The sequence below is a fragment of the Salvelinus sp. IW2-2015 genome, linkage group LG11, assembly GCF_002910315.2.
Source record: "Salvelinus sp. IW2-2015 linkage group LG11, ASM291031v2, whole genome shotgun sequence".
NCBI classification, from domain to species: Eukaryota; Metazoa; Chordata; class Actinopteri; order Salmoniformes; family Salmonidae; genus Salvelinus; species Salvelinus sp. IW2-2015.
The window spans coordinates 15,672,425-15,696,802 of record NC_036851.1 but is presented as its reverse complement, the minus strand read 5'-3'; the positions used below and the strand labels follow the sequence as shown (position 1 = coordinate 15,696,802).

The 24,378-nt window shown below is 45.9% G+C and overlaps 1 protein-coding gene across 2 annotated transcripts in view; it reads left to right on the top strand.

Moving 5' to 3' along the window:
* LOC111969890 (rho GTPase-activating protein 39-like) overlaps nt 1-24,378 on the top strand; it is a 50,841-nt gene that overhangs the window by 22,734 nt on the left and 3,729 nt on the right. The window contains exons 4-7 of one of the 2 annotated variants that reach the window (XM_023996254.3): nt 17,151-18,540; nt 20,778-21,423; nt 21,636-21,725; nt 24,283-24,356. In XM_023996254.3, coding sequence (XP_023852022.1) covers nt 17,151-18,540; nt 20,778-21,423; nt 21,636-21,725; nt 24,283-24,356 — 2,200 coding nt within the window. Of the gene's footprint in view, nt 1-17,150; nt 18,541-20,777; nt 21,448-21,635; nt 21,726-24,282; nt 24,357-24,378 lie in introns of both variants that reach the window. The other variant, XM_023996253.3, reaches the window with a different exon arrangement.

The window sequence follows — 24,378 nt, the reverse complement described above, 5'->3', positions numbered from 1 at the left end:
TGGGAATTTCTGGGTGATCTGACCCTGTACAGCTAATCAGGAAAATGCCTTAAACTCCTTGGGTAAACATGTCCAGAAGTACTAGAGCAAGGGATTCTGATCTTTTTAAACAMTAAATGGTTGGCGATCACCTTGCTTACGACCTCTGTACTGGATTGTGGATTTCACAACAGATGCAGAGTTTCCGCTGCAGTCATTTAGTTGTGGCGCTGCGCCATTGCAAACTCATTGCCGCCACGCAAAAAAAAATATGGAACAGCCGGTGCACACTTTGAAGATACTAGAATAGTACACATTTAAGTCCAAAGTTGATCTATTTACCTAGTCGGTTTGTTGTGCATTCTGTGCGAGATGAATATTCCTCTCAAGGCACATTGAAGTTGCGAGTACCATAGGGAGGGAAACATGCATTCTGACAAGCAGTCAATGCACAACGATTCATACTGCAATCACAGGGAAAACAGTTGTTTTAATGGCCTTTGTTAAAAAGAGGGGGTTCCCAGCATCCCATTACCACTTTATTTATTAATTTATTATCAACTCCTAAATATGCGGGAACTGCACCAGTTTAAACCAAGAGTTTTTAGTAGCTGAATGGTTAAATGCACCTTACTGCTCCGCAATTCGCTGTGAGTGTATAAGGGAGAGTGGGGCTGAATATAACATGGGTAGCTTGGGGTAAAGTGTATTCCAGTTTTAAACAGGAGACTGCTGTTCCTAGAGTTATCTGTGTGTCTCTTCACTTCCCCCTGGCCCCTGCTCTCTGCCTGGGTCCTGGGTATCAAACCTCAGCCATGTGGAGGACCTCGCCAGGGCCAGCAAGACTCTCCTACCCTCTGACCTCTGACCCTGATTGCGTAAGGTCGAAGGGGGAAGAGATGACCTGTGTGTGTATGTAGAGGGGATGCATGAGAGGATTCATGTGGGGTAGAAGTTGGGTTAGCTTGCCCTGTAGCTTGTCCTGTAGTGTTTTGGAGTTCCATGGGACAGATGAACTGTAGGGGAAGTGTCCTACTTTTTGAAGGCACATGACAGAGATGTGTAAGGTAACCCAGAAGTGACTTGGGGTGGTTCACATATGGGTCATAGCACCCCATTATCCTGTGGGTTGCCCCAGGGTTAGAATGGGTKAATAAAGGAAGAAAGGCCCTCCGTTAATCACAAGTGGCCCTAGGGGCAACTGATCTGTGAGATATCTCTGAGGAGGAAGTGAAGGTATGGTGTATAGTGAACTAAGTTACCAAAAGAATAGTATGTGCCTTTTTCATTAGCCGCTAATGATATAGCTACACTCAAAAGACTGACAGGATTCAATCCAAGTCAGTCAGGCGAAGATCAAACACACTTTAAACTTGTTGTTACGGATCGGTGCGCAATCGCCATTGCACAACGTGTGCAAGTCTACCTAGAGATTCTCATGAAATAGATATCTATTATATAGACATTTCTATGTTGACCTATAGCCCGTAAACACATTCTTTCTGTGTCAAGATATAGCTAATGGGATCCAGATTTCAGGCGCTATTCATTACGTAGCCAAATTAATGAAGCCCTGAGTCTCTTATTTTGACGAAGATTCAAACCTTCCCTCCTCAGCTCTGCGAATGAAAGCAAAAGTAAATCCAACCTGGTTATCATCACATGTGCCTCACTCTGAGTCATTGTAAATATATCACCAGTACATTGAGGAGGAGTCTGTGGTTGAAATAGTTGAGTTTAAATGAGTCACACGTTGACTGGATGTTTCTAGGTCTGACACAGGCGCTAACACTGTCATCTGTCTGTGCAATCGGTGGCTGGACTAACAGCAGCGCTTTAAAGACATTGGGAATAAGACTTGTTCTCTTTTTATCTCTGTGCGCCTGGCTTGGTAAGATCATTTCTTAGTTCTTGCCAGATGTTGACTGAAGTCACTCTTATTGTGTCGTTTTTCCAGTTAAAAAGTACTATGTTGAACTTTAAGCATCTGGTTAAATGGGTCTGGGTGGCTGGTGCTTGTTGTGACTGTCCTTATTACTTTCTCTCTGTCCCAGTTTTCACTCTCTCCCTTGTAAAGTAAAAGTTTTATGGTGTCCTCAAAAAAACTAGATTACAGACCTACTTTTTTACCATTCTTTTAACTAGAACAGCAAGTCCAAGCTCTGGTTTTATTTTAAACCTGCTCTAAGCATTACCATGTTACTGGACATAGATGTCTTCATGTACAGATTGCTATGCCGAGAAGCCTTTCATTGCTCTGATGAACGGCCAGTACCACCATGTGCACTAGTCTCTGGCATGACAAGCATGCGTATCGGTTGACCTAAAGGATACATTGCTGACTTTCATAGTTGAGGTTAATGGGAGCATGTTGTTTCTGTGGCTCCTGTGGCGCACCTCCAGATCAGTGTTAAGAGGATGTGTGATTGAGAGGATGTGTGATTGTATTACTGTAATCCAAGGAGTGTGTTCTGATGCTGTATCTGGTTCCATATGAACACATGTAGAAGCACAGTTCAGATTCCACAGGCGTTTCTCTCTGACCCCACACTGGGATGGTCTCTCTGTCACCATGTCCTACAGTCTGGAAACCAGGGGTCCCGGTGTCTGTCCCCAGCCCCAGTGCCTCCTAGCTGGGTGGGGAGACGGCGGAGGGTGGGGTAGGGTTGGGTGGTATGTGCAGCTGGTAGACATGGTGTCTCAGATCAGGGAGGTGCGTTCAGCTGTCTCATGATGACAGCTGGGTCTTTAACCTCAGAGGTGTCCCTGCATGTCCCCCATCGCTCTGCCACTCCTGCTTGGGTTGTCTCTGTTGTGGGGTTCCTACACTACATGACCAAAAGTATGTTGTGGATACCTGCTCGTCAAACATCTCATTACAAAACCATGGGCATTAATATAGAATTGGTTCCCCCTTTTCTGCTATAACAGCCTCCTCTCTTCTGGGAAGGCTTTCCACTAGATGTTGGAACATTGCTGCGGGGACTTGCTTCCATTCAGCCACAAGCATTAGTGAGGTCAGGCACTGATGTTGGATGATTAGGCCTGGCTCGCATTCGGCATTCCAATTCATCCCAGATTCGTCCGTTGGACTGCCAGATGGCGAAGCGTGATTGATAACTCCAGAGAACGCGTTTCCACTGCTCCAAAGTCCCATGGCGGGGAGCTTTACATCACTCCAGCTGATGCTTGACATTGCGCATTGTGATCTTAGGCTTGTGTGGGGCTGCTCGGCCATGGAAACCCATTTCATGAAGCTCCCAACGAACAGTTCTTGTGCTGACGTTACTTCCAGAATCTGTTTGGAACTCGGTAGTGAGTGCTTCAACCGAGGACAGACAATTTTTATGCGCTTCAGCACCTGGCGGTCCCGTTCTGTGTGCTTGTGTGGCCTACCACTTCGCGTCTGAGCCATTGTTGCTGCTAGACCTTTCCACTTCACAATAACAGCACTTACAGTTGACTGCTGCAGCTCTAGCAGAGCAGAAATTTGATGAACTGACTTGTTGGAAAGGTGACATCCTATGACGGTGCCAAGTTGAAAGTCACTGAGCTCTTCAGTAAGGCCATTCTACTGCCAATGTTTGTCTATGGAGATTGCATGGCGGTGTGCTCAATTTTATACACCTGCCAGCAACAGGTGTGGGTGAACTAGCCGAATCCACTATTTTGAAGGGGTGTCCACATACTTTTGTATATATAGTGTATATCACTTTGGCATTGGGATATTCCTCCAATTTTGGTTTCTGATGACGTATGTGTCAAACCATGTGGTCACTGTTGGAAATTGACCTTTGTCTTGTTCCTTCTTCTACGCAGATTGTGATGATCTCATTGGCCCAAGTTCTGAGGTGTTTGTGTTGAGAGCCTGGCCTATAGGACCTCATTTCCTCTTCCTGTCTGACGGGATGATAATAATAGCCCCTGTTTTGAGACCCCTACTATTCCCAAGGGCTTGTATTTTAGGGGTACTTCCCCATCCATATCCCTATCCACCAAAGTGACTCAGCTGATGGGTTTTACAACCATGGTTATTCCAGGAAGGAAAGAAAGAACATTTCTTGCAAGTAGCTTAATATGTATATTTAGCTTGCTTTTCCTACCACAATCAAACTCCGTGGAGGTAGGAGCAGTGGTCAGGGGCGTATGACACCAGAGCTGCCGAGACAAATTGAAATTCGCTGACCGTTAAGTTGATTTGCTGCGCCATAACCCAATCGAATTACCCAGTTGGGCTCCAAAGGATTCTAACTTAATTTCAACCTTCGGCGTTACTCAACGTCTCACATGTTAGCCAAGGCCTTAAGGAATGTGTGTGTCTCTATGGAAAACTGTGACAGTGAATGTGTTAAATAAAATTTGATTTGTCACGTGCCGAATACAACCAGTGTAGTTACAAGCCCTTAACCAACAATGCAGTTTAAGAAAATACCTATAAAAAAAAAAAAGTAAGATAAGAATTACAAATAATTAAAGAGCAGCAGTAGCTAACAATAGTTGATATGTACATGTAGGTAGAGTTATTAAAGTGATAATAAGATAAGACAGATAATAACAGAGTAGCAGCAGGGTGGGGGGGGGGTAATGCAAATAGTCTGGGTAGCCATTTGATTAGCTGTTCAGGAGTCTTATGACATGGGGGTGGAAGCTGCGAAAGTATTCACCCCCCTTGGCATTTTTCCTATTTTGTTGCCTTACAACCTGGAATTAAAACAGTTTTTTGGGGGGTAGTATCATTTGATTTACACAACATGCCTACCACTTTGAAGATGAAAAATATGTTTTATTGTGAAACAAACAAGAAATAAGACAAGAAAACTGAACTTGAGCGTGCGTAACTATTCACCCCCCCAAAGTCAATACTTTGTAGAGACACCTTTTACAGCAATTACAGCTGCAAGTCTCTTGGGGTATGTCTCTAAGCTTGGCACATCTAGCCACTGGGATTTTTGCCCATTCTTSAAGACAAAAATGCTCCCGCTCCTTCAAGTTGGATGGGTTCCACTGGTGTACAGCAATCTTTAAGTCATACCACAGATTCTCAYTTGGATTGAGGTCTGGGCTTTGACTAGGCCATTCCAAGACATTTAAAGTTGATGTCGAAGTTTACATACACCTAGGCAAATTCATTTAAACTCAGTTTTTCACAATACCCGACATTTAATCCTAGTAAAAAATCCCTGTCTTAGGTCAGTTAGGATCACCACTTCATTTTAAGAATTTGAAATGTCAGAATAATAGTTGAGAGAATGATTTATTTCAGCTTTTATTTCTTTCATCACATTCCCAGTGGGTCGGAAGTTTACATACACTCAATTAGTATTTGGTAGCATTGCCTTTTAACTTGGGTCAAATGTTTCGGGTAGCCTTCCACAAGCTTCCCACAATAAGTTGGGTGAATTTTGGCCCATTCATCCTGACAGAGCTGGTGTAACTGAGTCAGGTTTGTAGGCCTCCTTGCTCGCACACGCATTTTCAGTTCTACCCACAAATTTTCTATAGGATTGAGGTCAGGGCTTTGTGATGACCACTCCAATACCTTGACTTTGTTGTCCTTAAGCCATTTTGCCACAACTTTGGACGTATGCTTGGGGTCATTGTCCGTTTGGAAGACCCATTTGCAACCAAGCTTTAACTTCCTGACTGATGTCTTGAGATGTTGCTTCAATATATCCACATAATTTTCCTGCCTCGTGATGCCATCTATTTTGTGAAGTGCACCAGTCCCTCCTTCAGCAAAGCACCCCCACAACATGATGCTGCCACCCCCACGCTTCACGGTTGGGATGTGTTCTTTGGCTTGCAAGCCTCCCCCTTTTTCCTCCAAACATAACAATGGTCATTATGGCCAAACAGTTCTATTTTTTTTTTTCATCAGACCAGAAGACATTTCTCCAAAAAGTACAATCTTTGTCCCCATGTGCAGTTGCAAACCGTAGTCTGGCTTTTTTTATGGTGGTTTTGGAGCAGTGGCTTCTTCCATGCTGAGCGGCCTTTCAGGTTATGTCGATATAGGACTCGTTTTACTGTGGATATAGATACTTTTGTACCTGTTTCCTTCAGCATCTTCACAGGGTCCTTTGCTGTTGATCTGGGATTGATTTGCCCTTTTCGCACCAAAGTACATTCATCTCTAGGAGACAGAACGCGTCTCCTTCCTGAGCGGTATGACCGCTGCATGGTCCCCTGGTGTTTACACTTGTATACTATTGTTTGTACAGATGAACGTGGTACCTTCAGGTGTTTGAAAATTGCTCCCAAGGATGATCTAGACTTGTGGAGGGCTACCATTTTTTTTCCGAGGTCTTGGCTGATTTCTTTTCATTTTCCCATGATGTCAAGCAAAGAGGCACTGAGTTTGAAGATAGGCCTTGAAATACATCCACAGGTACAACTCCAATTCACTCAGGCTAATTGACATCATTTATCAGATGCTTCTAAAGCCATGACATAATTTTCAGGAATTTTCCAAGCTGTTTAAAGACAGTCAACTTAGTGTATGTAAACTTCTGACCAACTGGAATTGTGATAGTGGAATAATCTGTCTGTAAACAATTGTTGGAAAAATTACTTCTGTCAAGCACAACATAACCGACTTGCCAAAACCATAGTTTGTTAACAAGAAATMTATGGAGTGGTTGAAAAACGAGTTTCAATAACTCCAACCTAAGTGTATGTAAACTTCCGATGAAATGTGTCCCCTTAAACCACTTGTGTTGCTTTAGCAGTATGCTTAAGGTCATTGTCCTGCTGGAAGGTGAACCTCCATCCCAGTCTCATATCTCTGGAAGACTGAAACAGGTTTCCCTCAAGAATTTCCCTGTATTTAGCACCATCGATTATTCCTTCAATTCTGACCAGTTTCCCAGTCCCTGCTGATGAAAAACATCCCACCGCATGATGCTGCCACCACCATGCTTTACTGTGGGGATGGTGTTCTATGGGTGATGAGAGGTTTTGGGTTTGCTCCAGACATAGCATTTTCCTTGATTGCCAAACATCTCAATTTTAGTCTCATCTGACCAGAGTACCTTCTTCCATATGTTTGGTGACTCTCCCACCTGCCTTTTGGCGAACACCAAATGTGTTTGCTTATTTTTTTCTTTTAAGCAATGGGTTTTTTCTGGCCACTCTTCCCTAAAGTCTAGCTCTGTGGAATGTATAGCTTAAAGTGGTCCTATGGACAGATACTCCAATCTCCGCTGTGGAGCTTTGCAGCTCCTTCAGGGTTATCTTTGGTCTCTTTGTTGCCTCTCTACGATTTAATGTCTTCCTTGCCTGGTCTGGGAGTTTTGGTAGCCGGCCTACTCTTGGCAGGTTTGTTGTGGTACTATATTCTTTCCATTTTTTAATAATGGATTTAATGGTGCTTCGTGGGATGTTCAAAGCTTCTGATATATTTATTTTATAACCCAACCCTGATCTGTAATTCTCCACAACTTTGTCCCTGACCTGTTTGGAGAGCTCCTTGGTCTTCATGGTGGCCCTTCCTTAGTGGTGTTGCAGACTCTGGGGCCTTTCAGAACAGGTGTATATATATATACACTGCTCAAAAAAATAAAGGGAACACTTAAACAACACAATGTAACTCTTAAGTCAATCACACTTCTGTGAAATCAAACTGTCCACTTAGGAAGCAACACTGATTGACAATACATTTCACATGCTGTTGTGCAAATGGAATAGACAAAAGGTGGAAATTATAGGCAATTAGCAAGACACAGACCACAGACCACTTCTCAGTTCCTATGCTTCCTGGCTGATGTTTTGGTCACTTTTGAATGCTGGTGGTGCTTTCACTCTAGTGGTAGCATGAGACAGAGTCTACAACCCCCACAAGTGGCTCAGGTAGTGCAGCTCATCCAGGATGGCACATCAATGCGAGCTGTGGCAAGAAGGTTTGCTGTGTCTGTCAGCGTAGTGTCCAGAGCATGGAGGCGCTACCAGGAGACAGGCAGTACATCAGGAGACTGGAGGAGGCCGTGAGAGGGCAACAACCCAGCAGCAGGACCGCTACTCCGCCTTTGTGCAAGGAGGAGCACTGCCAGAGCCGTGCAAAATGACCTCCAGCAGGCCACAAATGTGCATGTGTCTGCTCAAATGGTCAGAAACAGACTCCATGAGGGTGGTATGAGGGCCCGACGTCCACAGGTGGGGGTTGTGCTCACAGCCCAACACGTGCAGGACGTTTTGCATTTGCCAGAGAACACCAAGATGGCAAATTCGCCACTGGCGCCCTGTGCTCTTCACAGATGAAAGCAGGTTCACACGCACATGTGACAGACGTGACAGAGTCTGGAGACACCGTGGAGAACGTTCTGCTGCCTGCAACATCCTCCAGCATGACCGGTTGGGCGTGGTCAGTCATGGTGTGGGGTGGCATTTTCTTTGGCGAGCACATGGAGGGCTGTGCGGCCCCCAGAGGTAGCCTGACTGCCATTAGGTACCGAGATGAGATCCTCAGACCCTTGTGAGAACATATGCTGGTGCGGTTGGCCCTGGGTTCCTCCTAATGCAAGAAATGCTAGACCTCATGTGGCTGGAGTGTGTCAGCAGTTCCTGCAAGAGGAAGGCATTGATGCTATGGACTGGCCCGCCCGTTCCCCAGACCTGAATCCAATTGAGCACATCTGGGACATCATGTCTCGCTCCATCCACCAACGCCACGTTGCACCACAGACTGTCCAGGAGTTGGCGGATGCTTATCCAGGTCTGGGAGGAGATCCCTCAGGAGACCATCCGCCACCTCATCAGGAGCATGCCCAGGCATTGTAGGGAGGTCATACAGCACGTGGAGGCCAGACAACCTACTGACCTCATTTTGATTTGTTTTAAGGACATTACATCAAAGTTGGATCACCTGTAGTGTGGTTTTCCACTTTAATTTTGAGTGTGACTCCAAATCCAGACCCCCATGGGTTGATAAATTTGATTTCCATTGATAATTTTTGTGTGATTTTGTTGTCAAGACAATTCAACTATGTAAAGAAAAAAGTATTTAATAAGAATATTTCATTCATTCAGATCTAGGATGTGTTATTTTAGTGTCCCCCTTTAGTCTGTTGGTGATGTGAAATTTATTGTCAATCAGTGTTGCTTCCTAAGTGGACAGAAGTGTGATTGACTTGGAGTTACATTGTGTTGTTTAAGTGTTACCTTTATTTTTTTGAGCAGTGTATATATCATGTGACACCTAGATTGCACACAGGTGGACTTTATTTAATTAATTATGTGACTTCTGAAGGTAATTGGTTGCACCAGATCTTATTTAGGGGCTTCATAGCAAAGGGGTGAATACATATGCACGCACCACTTTTTAATTTTTTTGAATTTCTTGAAACAAGTTATTTTCATTTCACTTCACCAATTTTGACTATTTTGTGTATGTCCATTACATGAAATCCAAATAAAAATCCATTTAAATTACAGGTTGTAATGCAACACAATAGGAAAAACACCAAGGGTGATTACTTTTGCAAGGAATTGTAGAAGCCTCTTGGACCTAGACTTGGCGCTCTGGTACTACTTGCTGTGCGGTAGCAGATCGAACAGTCTATGACTAGGGTGGCTGGAGTCTTTGACAATTTTTAGGGCCTTCCTCTGACACCGCCTGGTATAGAGGTCCTGGATGGCAGGAAGCTTGGCCCCGGTGATGTACTGGGCCGTACGCACTACCCTCTGTAGTGCCTTGCGGTCGAATGCCGAGCAGTTGCCATACCAGGCAGTGATGCAARCCGTCAGGATGCTCTCGATGGGGCAGCTGTAAAACCTTTTGAGGATCTGAGGACCAATGCCAAATCTTTTCAGTCTCCTGAGGGGGAATAGATTTTGTCGTGCCCTCTTCACGACTGTCTTGGTGTGCTTGGACCATGTTAGTCTGTTGGTGATGGAACTTGAAGCTCTCAACCTGCTCCACTACAGCCCCGTTGATGAGAATGGGGGAGTGCTTGGTCCTCCTTTTCCTGTTGTCCACAATAATTTCCTTTGTCTTGATCACGTGAGAGAGAGGTGGTTGTCCTTGCACCACACGGTCAGATCTCTGACCTCCTCCCTATAGGCTGTCTCATTGTTGTCGGTGATCAGACCTACCACTGTTGTGTCATCGGCAAACTTAATGATGGTGTTGGAGATGTCCCTGGCCCGTGCAGTCATGAGTGAACAGGGAGTACAGGAGGGGACTGAGCACGCACCCCTGAGGTGCCCCCGTGTTGAGGATCAGCGGATGTGTTGTTACCTACCCTTACCACCTGTGGTCGGCCTGTCAGGAAGTCCAGGATCCAGTTGCAGAGGGAGGTGTTTAGCCCCAGGATCCTTAGCTTAGTGATGAGCTTTGAGGGTACTATGGTGTTGAACGCTGAGCTGTAGTCAATGAATAGCATTCTCACGTAGGTGTTCCTTTTGTCCAGGTGTGAAAGGGTAGTGTGGAGTGCAATAGGGATTGCATCATCTGTGGATCTGTTTGTGTGGTATGCAAATTGGAGTGAGTCTATGGTTTCTAGGATAATGGTGTTGTGAGCCATGACCAGCCTTTCAAAGCACTTCATGGCTACAGACATTTAGGCAGGTTACCTTAGTGTCCTTGGTCACATGGACGTTGGTCTGCTTGAAACATGTTGGTATTACAGACTCAGACAGGGAGAGGTTGAAAATGTCAGTGAAGACACTTGCTAGTTGGTCAGCGCATGCTCGGAGTACATGTCCTGCTAATCCGTCTGGCCCTGCGGCCTTGTGAATGTTGACCTGTTTAAAGGTCTCACTCACATCGGCTACGGAGAGCATGATCACACAGTCATTCGGAACAGCTGATYCTCTCATGCATGTTTCAGTGTTACTTGCCTCGAAGRGAGCATATAATTATTTTGCTCATCTGGTAGGCTCGTGTCTCTGGCAGCTCTTGGCTGTGCTTCCCTTTGTTGTCTGTAATAGTTCGCAAGCCCTGCCACATCCGATGTGCGTCGGAGCCGGTGTAGTACGATTCGATCTTAGTCCTGTATTGATGCTTTGCCTGTTTGATGGTTCGTCGGAGGGCATAGCGGGATTTCTTATAAGCTTCCAGGTTATAGTCCCGCTCCTTGAAAGCGGCAGCTCTACCCTTTAGCTCAGTGCGAATGTTGCCTGTAATCCATGGCTTCTGGTTGGGGTATGTTATAGATTTTGAAAATGAGTGCTGTTTTTGTCTGAATACTGGTAATGTKTTTTTTATATTCTGTGGCATATAATAATTTATTTTAAGTTTACATTATTTGAAAAGTACCCAACAGCCAATGTGGTCAGTGTGATGAAACACAGGCTCTTTTTATGATTGTGGTAAAGAAAACATGTTGACAGTGTCAATGAGCCCGTAAGCTCAGCACTGCCATACTGATGTTAGGTAAGTGTTTATGTCTGCTTGAGAGAATCTGTAGATAGTCTTTAAATGGGACTCTGCTCCATAGAGGGGCGTTGCCGTGACAATAGCAGAGCCAGGCATTGTCTAAAGGCTCCCCGGCCTGGGGCCCCTGAATGAGACCTCTGAGGAATGTCAACTTTCCTGCTCATTCCCTGACGGCACTCTCCCACGACAAATCCCCTTCACGTTCTCTCTCTCTCGTTCTCTCACTCTCTCTCTCGTTCTCTCGCTCTCTCTCTCACTTCACCCTATTTTCTAACCACTGCTTTCTTACTCTGTCTCACTGTTTTAGAAGTGAGATCATTCTGGTTGGGTGGTATTTATTTTTMTATATTTAACTAGGCAWGAGGTTGTTGGTGGTAAATTATAGTTGGATTAGGACTGCTACAGTGAGGAAAGCTTATCTACTGTGGGCATTGGCATGAAGCCAGATGTGATTGGGATAATCATCTATTGCGCACCAACTGTTTGTGTTAACAAACAAAATAATGAGCCGATGCTGGAGGGCTGAACACTAGCCTGGCTGTGCCACCCTGGGTGTGGTGTGACAATGACAAGTGAACAACAACCACAAAGCCAGATGAAATCCCCAGCTCTGCTCTGTGCTAGGAGCTTGACTCAGCATGTCCAAACTTCCTCTCTTATCATTCTGTTGTGTTGCTCTGGTTTCACCTCAAAACAACATCCATGCAGAGGATAGGGTTTKTGTTGTTATTGGTGACATTTTAAAGAGGACTGACATCATTTAGCGTGTAGATGGAATTAGCACTCGGGTAGTATGGGGATGTCGAGTGTAATGGCAGTGATGCTGTGTAGGGACTTAGACAATGTTCTTTCATATATGGTTGCTTTTGTTTGAGTTTAATTTAGCAACATGTAAACCCCCTATAAGTGAAGGTCACACCTCTCATTCGGCCTTACTCCAGCGTGAATGTTAGATTTGTCATTTCCTGTTTGTGTTGTATGGGAGGCTCCAGGGYGCTTCAGCGATATGAAGTAGAACCCCACCCCCCTCTCAAGGTCATCAGTGGTAAACCAGACCACTCATCACTCTCACAACTGGAGAATGAGACTAGTCATAAGATGGAACCTGTTGGTCATCAATTACATTTACCAGTTCCATGTCATGAGTAGTAACCTTATGATATGTGTGGGGGGTGTACAGTCACCGGCCAGTTTATTAGGTATACCACCCGTTCACYAAAATAGTTTGCTMTTACAGACAGTGAGTCACGTGGCCGTGGCTATAAAACAGGCATCGAGACATTCCGTTACTGTTTGATTGAACGTTACAATGGGCATAACGAGTGGCCTAAGCGACTTTCAGCGTGGTATGATCTAGAGGTCGACCGATTATGATTTTTCAATGCCGATACCGGTTATCGGAGGACCAAAAAAAGCCGATACCGATTAATCGGCCGATTATTTGTAATTTATTATTTATTATTATTTTATTTTTTTGTAATAATGACAATTACAACAATACTGAATGAACACTTTTATTTTAACTTAATTTAATACATCAATAAAATCAATTTAGCCTCAAATAAATAATGAAACATGTTCAATTTGGTTTAAATAATGCAAAAACAAAGTGTTGGAGAAGAAAGTAAAAGTGCAATATGTGCCATGTAAGAAAGCTAACTTAAGTTCCTTGCTCAGAACATGAGATATGAAAGCTGGTGGTTCCTTTTAACATGAGTCTTCAATATTCCCAGGTAAGAAGTTTTAGGTTGTAGTTATTATAGGAATTATAGGACTATTTTTCTCTCTACGATTTGTATTTCATATACCTTTGACTATTGGATGTTCTTATAGGCACTTTAGTATTGCCAGTGTAACAGTATAGCTTCCATCCCTCTCCTCGCCGCTACCTGGGCTCGAACCAGGAACACATCGACAACAGCCACCCTCGAAGCAGCGTTACCCATGCAGAGCAAGGGGAACAACTACTCCAAGTCTCAGAGCGAGTGACGTTTGAAACGCTATTAGCGTTCACCCCGCTAACTAGCTAGCCATTTCACATCGGTTACACCAGCCTAATCTCGGGAATTAATAGGCTTGAAGTCATAAACAGCGCAATGCTTGAAGCATTGCGAAGAGCTGCTGGCAAAACGCACGAAAGTGCTGTTTGAATGAATGCTTACGAGCCTGCTGGTGCCTACCATTGCTCAGTCAGACTGCTCTATCAAATCATAGACTTAATTATAACATAATACACAGAAATACGATCCTTAGGTCATTAATATGGTCGAATCCGGAAACTATCATTTAGAAAACAAAACGTTTATTCTTTCAGTGAAATACGGAACCGTTCCGTATTTTATCTAACGAATGGCATCCCTAAGTCTAAATATTGCTGTTACATTGCACAACCTTCAATGTTATGTCATAATTGCGTAAAATTCTGGCAAARTAGTTCGCAATGAGCCAGGCGGCCCAAACTGTTGCATATACCCTGACTCTGCGTGCAATGAACGCAAGAGAAGTGACACAATTTCACCTGGTTAATATTGCCTGCTGACCTGGATTTATTTTAGCTAAATATGCAGGTTTAAAAATATATACTTCTGTATATTGATTTTAAGAAAAGCATTGATGTTTATGGTTGGAGCAACGACAGTCCTTTTTCGCGAATGCGCACCGCATCGATTACATGCAYCGCAGGACACGCTAGATAAACTAGTAATATCATCAACCATGTGTAGTTATAACTAGTGATTATGATTGATTGTTTTTTATAAGATAAGTTTAATGCTAGCTAGCAACTTACCTTGGCTTCTTACTGCATTCGCGTAACAGGCAGGCTCCTCGTGAGGCAGGTGGTTAGAGCGTTGGACTAGTTAACCGTAAGGTTGCAAGATTGAATCCCTGWGCTGACAAGGTAAAAATCTGTCGTTCTGCCCCTAAACAAGGCAGTTAACCCACCGTTCCTATGCCGTCATTGAAAATAAGAATGTGTTCTTAACAGACTTGCCTAGTTAAATAAAGGTGTAAAAAAAAAAATATATATATATTTTTAAATATTGGCAAAATCGGCGTCCAAAAATACCGATTTCCGATTGTTATGAAAACTTGAAATCGGCCCTAATTAATTCAGATTAATCGGTCGACCTCTAGTATGATCATCGGTGCCAAGGCGTGCCGGTTCCAGTATCTCAGAAACGGATGGCCTCGTGGGCTTTTCACGCATGAGTGTCTAGGGTTTCCTGWGAATTGTGCGAATTTAGCGGCAGTTCTTTGGTCGAAAACAGCTCGTTGATGAGGTTGAAGGAAAATGGTAAGAATCGTGCAAGCTAACAGGCGGGCCACAAACAGGCAAATAACGGTGCATTACAACAGTGGTGTGCAGAACGGAACATCTCAGAACATACAACTCATCGGTCCTGGTTAAAAACAAYAAGAAGCGGCTCCAGTGTGCACGAGATCACCAACACTGGACAATTGAGGAGTGGAAAAACATTCTCTGGTCATACGAATCCCAGTTCCTGTTGAGTCATGCTGATGGCAGTCAGGATTGGGGCCATAAGTAGTAGGAGTCCATGGCCCCATCCTGCCTGGTGTCAACGGTACAGGCTGGTGGTGTAATGGTATGGTGAATYTTTTCCTGGCACACGTTAGGTCCCCTGATACCAATTGAGCAACGTTTCCATGCCCCGAAAAATTCAGTCTGTTCTGGATGCAAATGGTGTCCGACGCGGTTCTCGATGGGTGTACCTAATAAACTGGCCACTGAGTGTATAATGTATTTAGCATGTGAACATTGTGCTAGGTTACATGTGGTCTTTGGCCTTTTGCTTAAATTCCTTCTTGTCCCTTTAATGGTTACTGTAATGTAGCCCATTCTGTGCCATAGTAAACTATTAACTGGCTGTTTTAAAACAGCCAGTTTTATGTTTCTGTATTTTTTGCAAGTCAATTCAAAGGTTAGTACCAACATCAGACCATAATCCTTGATCATAAAAATCTGCTTGACACTGCCTCTGTTGTGGAGGTAACATCACTGACATCACCAGCCCCTGACCCTGACTGAAGGAGGACTTCCTCTGAGTCCCGCATTTCAGAGTTCAGACAGCAACAGCACGTTTTCAGCTGTCTCCCACCTCAGTCTGTCACACTGCTGAGAACTAAAGCAGCCCTAACACAGCCGGTTTGAAGTGGCTCCCGTCCACTCTGCAGCGCGTGACTAGTCTCCGCTTCTCTGGATCCACGTGTGGGGCAGTAAAAACTGTTGATTGGTCTTTTGTCGCGGCTGAGCGGGGGGAAGGGAGGTGAGGCCCAGGAATGTTCCCAACACCACAGGGACAGGGCTGACTATGCTGGGAGGCTGCCAGGTGGCTCAGGCCCAGCTGTTTATGGGCTGTGGAAGCTATATCTGCTCAACCATTTGAAGAGCCTGTTTACATTCAAATCACTGAGGTGGCGTGACTGTTTGAGGGAAAGAGAGAGAATGCAGTTCAGTGGCAGATGGGGGGGTAAGAAGGAAGTGAGGAAGTTTGCCATTGGCCCGAGAAGCTTGAGCCCCAGGGGAGTTGTTATTGTATTGTTACAAACTACAGAAGGTCTTCTCTGTTGTCTACCTGCTCCCCAGTAACTCCTGCCCTGAGACTTAGGAGGAGGTATGTGTGCAGTGGGTCAGTCTGTTAGATGTCTGGCTGCAGAAGGATAGAMCCATGCAGGTTTAATAGTATCGATTACAGTGTGTTGTTGGCTATACGGTAGAGAGGGTGGAGGGCAGAAGGTAAGTCTCTGCTTTTCTAATCCTTGGTCTGTAGTGCTAGTACTGTAAAGCATGCTCAACCTTTGATTCTTGAAGTTAGCAGATAACTCTTATATGCTGTATGATAGGAGTTGTTTCAGTCACAGTTGGTCAGATGGATAGAAGTGTTTATTTGCTGAACCACGGATGGATGGCAGTTAGATCTAAGTGAGGTATTGAGGAATGAATGAGGCCTGATGCTGGGGCCACAGGGATTACAGGGTTGGAAAGCGAGAGAGAGGTGTAAACAGATTAATGCCAGATTAGTTCCCAGTGCTTGGATTAGCATTCTGACAACGTCTGAAGTTAACCGCAAGGGAGGAGTGTCAACCTCCAGTCCCTCAGGCCAGATGGAGACACTTCTACTGTAATTCTGCTCCCCAAGTATGTTCTCATACACTCTTCTCTAGTACTCTACTCAGTATGTGAGTGTTTTGGAACTGTGGCAGCTGGGAATTTAGATCTTATCATGTTTTGTCATTTTCTCAAATGTTAACCAAATGTTTCACATGAGGTGTTTTGAGTCTGTGTAATTGATGGGTCACTACTCTTGGGAAGAGGTACTGTGTTATGGTCCAAAGCAGGAGAATGCTTAACAAACTTACAGTACGTAGGAAATGTTTTCCACACCTCTAACCCAGACAGCAATGAGAAGTCTTCTTTTGCCTCAGTCAGAAGTGCAATGGTAATTGTGTCTTTTTAGGAGGTTGGTTTGCACAACACACACTGGAGATATTGTCTTATGACTTAGAAGGCAGTATTTTGGAGGGTCAGTGAAATGTCTGGGGAAGAATGCGAGGAATCGGATCACAGTTTCCCAAATCTGTCTGAGCTTGGAATTTAAATTAGTGGAGCATTTTTTTGATGGTCACAATTTAGAAGTAACCACAGGCTTGTTGAAGTTCGGGACAATGCTTTGCTTGTTCGGGTGACTGTCATCTTGTGTGTGTGTTTTTATCTGCAGTTATCTCTTTAAATCCAAACCCAGATCTCATCCTTTCCCATATTCTCTTTCTATTCCAGAGAGCGCTCTCAGAGATGGCAGCCTTCCCCAGGGTCTAAGGCAGCAATGTTGGTTAAAGTAAACAGTGTCAGTCGGATCCAGCCTGGAGGCCCATCTAGCCCGGACCTGCAGCTCCGCCACCACAACACACACGCACACAACAAGCCCAATGGCCACCAAGCCTTTACCCTCCACCCCGTCAGCAGCAAACCCCCGGGGGCTCACTCCTGCACCACCCAGGGCTACAAGACCGCACCCTCCGGCAAGATGGCCGCCGACGCCCGGCAGGCCCARCACTTGAGAAAGATCGGCAACGGCAGCTTCTGTCTGGTGTCCTCTGACCCTCCCCAAACTCCAGGCAGTCACAGGTCCCAGCCCAGCACCCCCAGGTCAGTGTCACCACAGTACGCCTCCACACCTCACCTCTACGACGACCTGGGAAAAGAGTGTCCCATCTATGATGAGCCTCCTGTGGACATGGAGGTGGAGGGGGCTCACCTCCATAATGGGCCTGGTGGTCTATCCTGTCTCACCCCCACACACAGCCTGCAAAAGCCCAGGCTCCTCCAGCACCCTGGCTCCTCTCACTCAGAATCCAGGCACAAGAGGAACCCTTCTGCCTCTGACTACAGCCCTGCTGGCCTGGAGTGCATCAAGCACATGGTTGTTGTGGACCCAAAACAGGGCCTCCTCTCCACCTCCCCCGGTCCCACCCGCACCCCCTCCCCCACACCACGATCAGACCCCCTCTTGGCCCAGCCCCAGTCCCAGCCCCGGGGGCAGCAGAGGGAGCCAGGGACCCTGGAGAAAAAGCAGACATGGCGAGCCCTGGAGGCCAGTGTGTTGAGGGCAGTGGAGGCTCGTCACAGCAGGCAGAGCAGCCAGGCCTCCCAGGACTTCCCCACACCTCCAGGTCCCCAGACCACCGCCACCTACCAGGACTCTGGCTACTCCACTGGCCCCTCTCCGAGCCTGAGGAGGAAGAGCCGGCGGAGGCTGGGGGCCGGAGGCCGGCCTGGCTCAGTAGGCAGTAGCGGAGAGCTGTGTGCCCTTAACGAGAGGCTGATGGCGGAGATGAGGGAGGTGGTGAGCCGCTCCAACACCATGAGGGAGATGAAGGCTGGAGGCCTGGGGGCAGAGATTAMCGAGAGGGGCGCAGTGCCCCGGACACGTTCCCCCGTGGACTCCCTGCAGTGGTATGGAGGAGGAGGAAGGTGTGCGTCACGAGAAGACGTCCKCRCCGCCAGCCTCTCGCTGAGCAGGGCGGGTAATCATGGCAACCCAGCCCTGCCACCCCTGGAGATGCCTGGTAGGCAGAAYAGGACCTATGAGAAGGTGGACACCTTGGAGAAGAGCATCACCAGTCAGGCCGGCCTCTCCTCACCAGACACCCCCGGACCRCCCTCAGAGGTAAGCATACACTCCAGTATTTGTCTCTGTCTGGCTGTGAGAGAGAGGAGAAATATGGGAAGACCTTGGAAGTCCACTCCTGATAAATGGATTAGTTCTGGTTTGTCTGCTTAGTTAAAACTCTGACTGGTGCCTGTTGTTGTGTGGTCTGTTTATGTGGAACAGTTTATTTTTCTTTGGATTCTGTTTTGTTTTGTCTGGAGGTGGTCACATTGCTGGTGCATTTCCAGGGCTACTTTTATTGCTAGATTACTTAGGATGTCTCTATGCCAAGTTAAATACATTAACAGAAGTATTTAAATTCATGGTTTTGTGTTTGTCTCCCATTTTCAGAGGTAAAAAAAATCTGAACAGAGTAAGGACAGATTAGGTCATTATGCGTATTCTAAAACTGGATAAAGGTACTAATGGTATTTTAACTAGGCAGAGTAATTCACACAGATGGGATGGACAGAAGTGATAACTTGCTTGCTGTCAGGAGGTTGAATTATTAGGCTAGTACAGGTGCACATGATTTGTGCAAAGCCTCAGCGCTATGAAACCTACCATTTTATAATCCCAAAACCCTTTCAACAATGCACTTACTTCACCCACCCCCTCCATATGTCTTTATGAAGTTCCAGGAATCTAATGAAACTATAGAGCTAATAAGTCTTGAGGTTCAGTTGACATTTAAATTAAGTCCTGAAATCAATAAGACTGGCGATAGAATCTGACTGAGAGAAACATAAGGTGCCGGGAAGATGCAACACTTTAAACATTCCAATCAGGAGCGTCAGGCTCAGAAGCCCCAGGCTCAGAAGCCCCACTGGACCAATATATGGCCCAGGCATGGTGCCTGTGAGCTTAGCGCTACCTGTCCCCCTCTGACTGTCCTAGACCTGGCCAACGCAGCAGGCCCCTGTCCCCCTGTGACAGCTCTCTGCCTGGGTATRAGGAGCCCGGGCCAAGCGTGGGAGAGCCAGGACATGGCTCCCCCTGYTCAGGAAGGAGGGCCACTGTGGCCCAGATGGCACAAGTTTGGCAGGGAGAGCTGAGTACGGGTGGGGTTCAGAGGCTGGTGCCATGAGGGGTTGGTACTGAAGCAATCGCATTTATACAAATATTGGAAACAAGCCCCTAATCCTGTCCTGAAATGTTCCACAGACCTGCTGTTATATCATGATACACACAGATTTGCTCGTACAGAATGCACACACACACTATTGGTTGTTGACTATACCTCATGTGAAGCTTTGGCTGCATTGGTCTATCCTTTCAGAAGCAGAACATGTACTTCTTATTTWATTTTTTTAAACAGTGAACCCAGTGGTTTAAAGCCAGCATGGAAATGTGATCTGTTTTCAATGTGTAATCTATACWACTCTGAATATTTGATACAGAAATCCGTTTTAGAGACTTGTTTTATTTAACTCTGCTGTTGAATTATCACCATGTCACGGTGCATCTGTAAGCTATCTGTGTATAAGAGAAGAGGAATTATAGAACGTATCATTCATACTGTAAATGTTCCTTTGCCTAGTTAAACTTGCCCGTGGTTCCATTTGATCTCAAACAGTGACCCATACCACTCATTTAACACCATTAAGACCATATGACCATAAAGAAGTGCCGCCAAACCCAAATCTGGAGATCTACACTATTTGATCAGGAACCCTAAATATAAGTTCCAGACTGTCTGGCACACTTTACTACTATATTACATCATAGTCAAATTAAAGAGATATGCTGAACGTTTTATGTTCAGATAGTACATTCCTGCTGTGAATTGGCCTGGGTTTCTTGTTGTTCCTGGATGTTTCTCTGACCAGAGCTGCATTACTGGTTTGGTTTTTGCTGTGAGGAGCAGTGACTGTGGACAGTGCTCCGTATAGGCAGAAATCCCAATTGGGATCAGACGAAGGATTTGGACATGTAGTCTTAAAGGAGCAGTGGGTCAGGCAGAACAGAGGTAGGGCCTCTCATGTCACTCTATGCTCCTCACCTGCTCCTGATGAAAAAGTCCATTTAGATATTGGGGAATTTTTGGTGGACGCGGCTTTAGAAAATGTATGTGCCGGTCCTGCAACAATTCGCCCTCGAGCCCTCGCATTGCAGAGCAAAGGTAAAGCAGCCTCGTCGACACTGAGGAGACTGCAGCTGTGGACATCCATACATACTGCTGCACTGACGCTTTCTCTTTCCCTCTCTCTTCCCTCTTTTCTCCTCTGTTTTCCCTCTCTCTCTCTCCCCTGAAGGTGGGAACCCTGGAACTGAAGGCTCAGTTGGACAGCAGGAAGAAAGGTATGGTGGACGGACGAACAGGCTCACTGGGCCCCCATCACCAACGCTCCGTCTCCCATGACAACATAGAGGGAGAAGGAAGAGGAGGAATAGGAGGCTCCTACCACCAGCTCTCTTACGCCACCCTGCGCAAGCCCCCGCCCCCAGACACCTCAGGCATGGCGGACTGGGCCAGCAAGCACCTGAACATGCACACCCAGGGCCTGTTCCGCCGCCGTGTCTCCATCGCCAACATGCTCTCCTGGAACCGCGGCTCCATCAAGAAGCCCATGCTGGTGACCAGCGACCGCGCTGTGAGGAAGGAGGCCTGTGAGATGTTCAAGCTGGTCCAGGCCTACATGGGAGACCGGCCCTCACGGCTGGACCGTCGCCACGCCGCCCTGCTCATCGTCACCAAGTGCTGGGGCATGCAGGGCCTGAGGGATGAGCTGTATGTGCAGCTGGTGAGGCAGACCACGGGCAACACCAGCCCTAGGAGCCTGGCTGCAGGCTGGGAGCTGATGGCTGTCAGCCTGGCCTTCTTCGCCCCCTCTCCCAAGTTCCGCTGCTACCTGGAGGGATACATCCAGAGGCACACGGATCCGAGCAGTGACAAGAAACGTGAGTCTCAGACTGAGCAACAGGGTGGGTCACCTTTCTCTCTTTGTTTCGTCACTGTCTGTGTGTCTGTCAGTATCAGCATGATGGGTATAGCTTGACGTGTGTGAGGATTTTGAAGTGTTTTTTCCCTCTTCTCTCCTGTTTGCTCTTCGAGGATGTTATTTGATTTTCTAAATAGCCTTTTAACCTCTGCCTTATTTCCTGGTTTCCAGTGGCTCAGTTCATACTAGACCAMCAGGACATGAAGCTGAAGAAGAACTCAAAGTCCAGAAAGAAACGGAAACAGAACACAGATGAAGAAGGTAGGTCTGAGATCACTTAGGCAGCATTATAAAGATTTATGTTTGGTATGGGATGAGTTTTCCTAAAGAGGACATCTGTTGGAGAGTGCTGAAGTGAGAGACCAATCATTTATTTATTATTTTCTCATGGGTAAGAAACCATTACATATCAAACATGGTTCATATCTCACTGCAGATTAAGAATTTGGGAGTGAAATAGAAATTTGCTATGATTTGTCACTTGACTACCATGCTAATATGCAGAACTTCCCTGGTAGATGTATTAAATGGTTTTCACAAAATACCAGTGGAGGTGGTAAGAGAGCTGAAGGATAAGAATTTCTATAGAGATACAATAGGGGGCCATGTTAGTGTTCCCCTCTGGCAGCCCCACATTGCGATTTAGGTAGCCTACTCACCGCACTGAGCCCAGTAGACAGGTTGCCTGACAACGGCACGAAAATGATGCGCGCGCATCGCAGGGGTAAAAAAGCTGTGTGTTATGATTCTAGATGGCAAGATAGCTGGCAACAATGACAAGAAGCTGTCATGTGGGGAATCGTAGGTGGCTCGTTTCAGTTTGTTGTATTGTTATTGATACCATGTCTTGTTTTCACTGGTGTCGTGTCTACTAAAATGGCTAAAATTCACTGGCTAGCTAACAACAACTTCAACAATGTTTGAGAGACAAGTGCTCATTCTGCAAATGCATTTATGTTTCCAATAAACATTCAAAGAGGAAATATAGTTTACATGTTGTCAACAATCTTTTGATTCTAAGTCAATCCTGTCTGTTTTGCCCCAAACCTGCACACTCATTAGTCTTGTTGCTATAGGGCAACAATATCAGCTGTGATGATGTCACCAGAGAGGAACCTACCCGTCTAGTGGCAGTGACCACACTGGTGAACCCACACACATTGTACATCAATGACTGTAACATCGACCTCTTGTACACCCTGGACAACATCAGTGACTCACAGGCCATGAGGAATGGCTACCGTTCATGGGAGTGACTCACTGTAGAGGTCTTGAGATAGAGGCGGGAATAATGACTTGAGGGAAAGGGCTATTGCATTGCTCACGACGTGGACCCACCAGCCAACCACAAGGGAAAGCCTCCTCACGAACAGCATAATGAGAGCTGCTGTCTGGATAGARGAGCTGAAATGAAGGGTGGTGTTGTGACCACGGCACGGAGCAGCTGTGAGCAGAGTGGTGGGAGGGAGTAAGTGTGTGGGAACTGGAGGCCTCTTGTCTGGGCTTGGAAGGGCTTTTCTTGGGTCTAGGCTGGTCTGAGGCGGGCCTTGCTTACTTGGGTTTAAAAACTTTGCTGAGGTAGCGTCACTAAACTGATACCTCGGGAGAATCTAACAGATATAGGCAGACCGTCTGAACCAAGAAGTTAACAGGTGTCATTATTACAGGATTTGCCTTCTGCTCTTAATCCTCTGAGGGGTGATTTCTCATGGGCTCTGGTTGCTTCGTTGTTGTTTTGCCTTATCAAAACAACATTTTCATTTGGACCACCGCTGGTGTTCAAACCTGCTCTCAGGCTGGGTAAAGAAAGTAGTCCAACTCTTGCTTTTCTTCCCCTAATGATTAGTTAATTCAGGGAATCTTGGGAAAAACAGTGTGTTTTCCCTGAGATCAATGGGAAATTATCGTTATGATCTCTGTAATTAGCTGTAATTAGTCAAACTGGGCCAGATTAACGATGGCGGTGTACATGCATGACAGTCAGTCACCTGTTTGCTATAAATCCAGGGTCTTTCAGTCTAGAGAACATTCCAGGAAGGATATTTTTCATTGCAGCACAAAATTCTCCATCTGGCCAGGGCTCAGCCACCTGAGAGTTCTCTGGGAAGGAAGGGAGATGGTTGGGATCCCATGGGTGTGATAGGGAGGCTCTGGGAAGGAAGTGGAGACCTGTTTTATGTGTACATTTTAGTTACCACAGTGACGACGGCCTGTAGTACGGAAATTATGCGATTCTCTTAGGAAGTGGCTCATAAATTTGGAGCATGATTGTTGAGTGCCTTGTTCCATTACTTTTCGAGGCAGAGTCATGATTATTTAATTCCTCAAATGTATCTTACTTCAGAAAATACACCCAAGTACAGGGAACGAGGCAGACCGATAGAGTTTGGGTCTGTAGGTAGGGGTACTGCTCCCTCCAGTGTACTAAGTGTCTGTCTGATGAATCAGCTGGGACAGGATGTGCTGGCTGGATGGCTCCATTCTCCCAGCTTTTCTTTCTATACCGGGACAGTTGAGACATGTATACTCTGATCCCCTTATGCCAGAATCACACAGCCAGCATATCTCCAATTACTGCCTCGGAAATATCTGACATCTATGGGAACAAATTGCGTGTCCATTTAGTGAGGAATTGTTCAACCCTTTTATCTGTTGTTTTGGTTGAAAACCAAGGTTCCTTAGAGGATTCAATCACTGAGCAGACGTATCTGAAGGTGTGACGTGCAGCTATAATAAGAGCTGTATTTCCCATGGTGTTGGGTTACTGAGTCGCATTCCTCAGTGTTACAGTGGCCCTGTCTTCCTTCTCTCTTCACAGGTCTGCCCATCAGCACGTATGCAAAGTTCTGCTATCGCAAACTACAGAAAGTGMCCATAACTGGAGGCAAAAAGGTGAGTTGAGAAGTGAGCATGG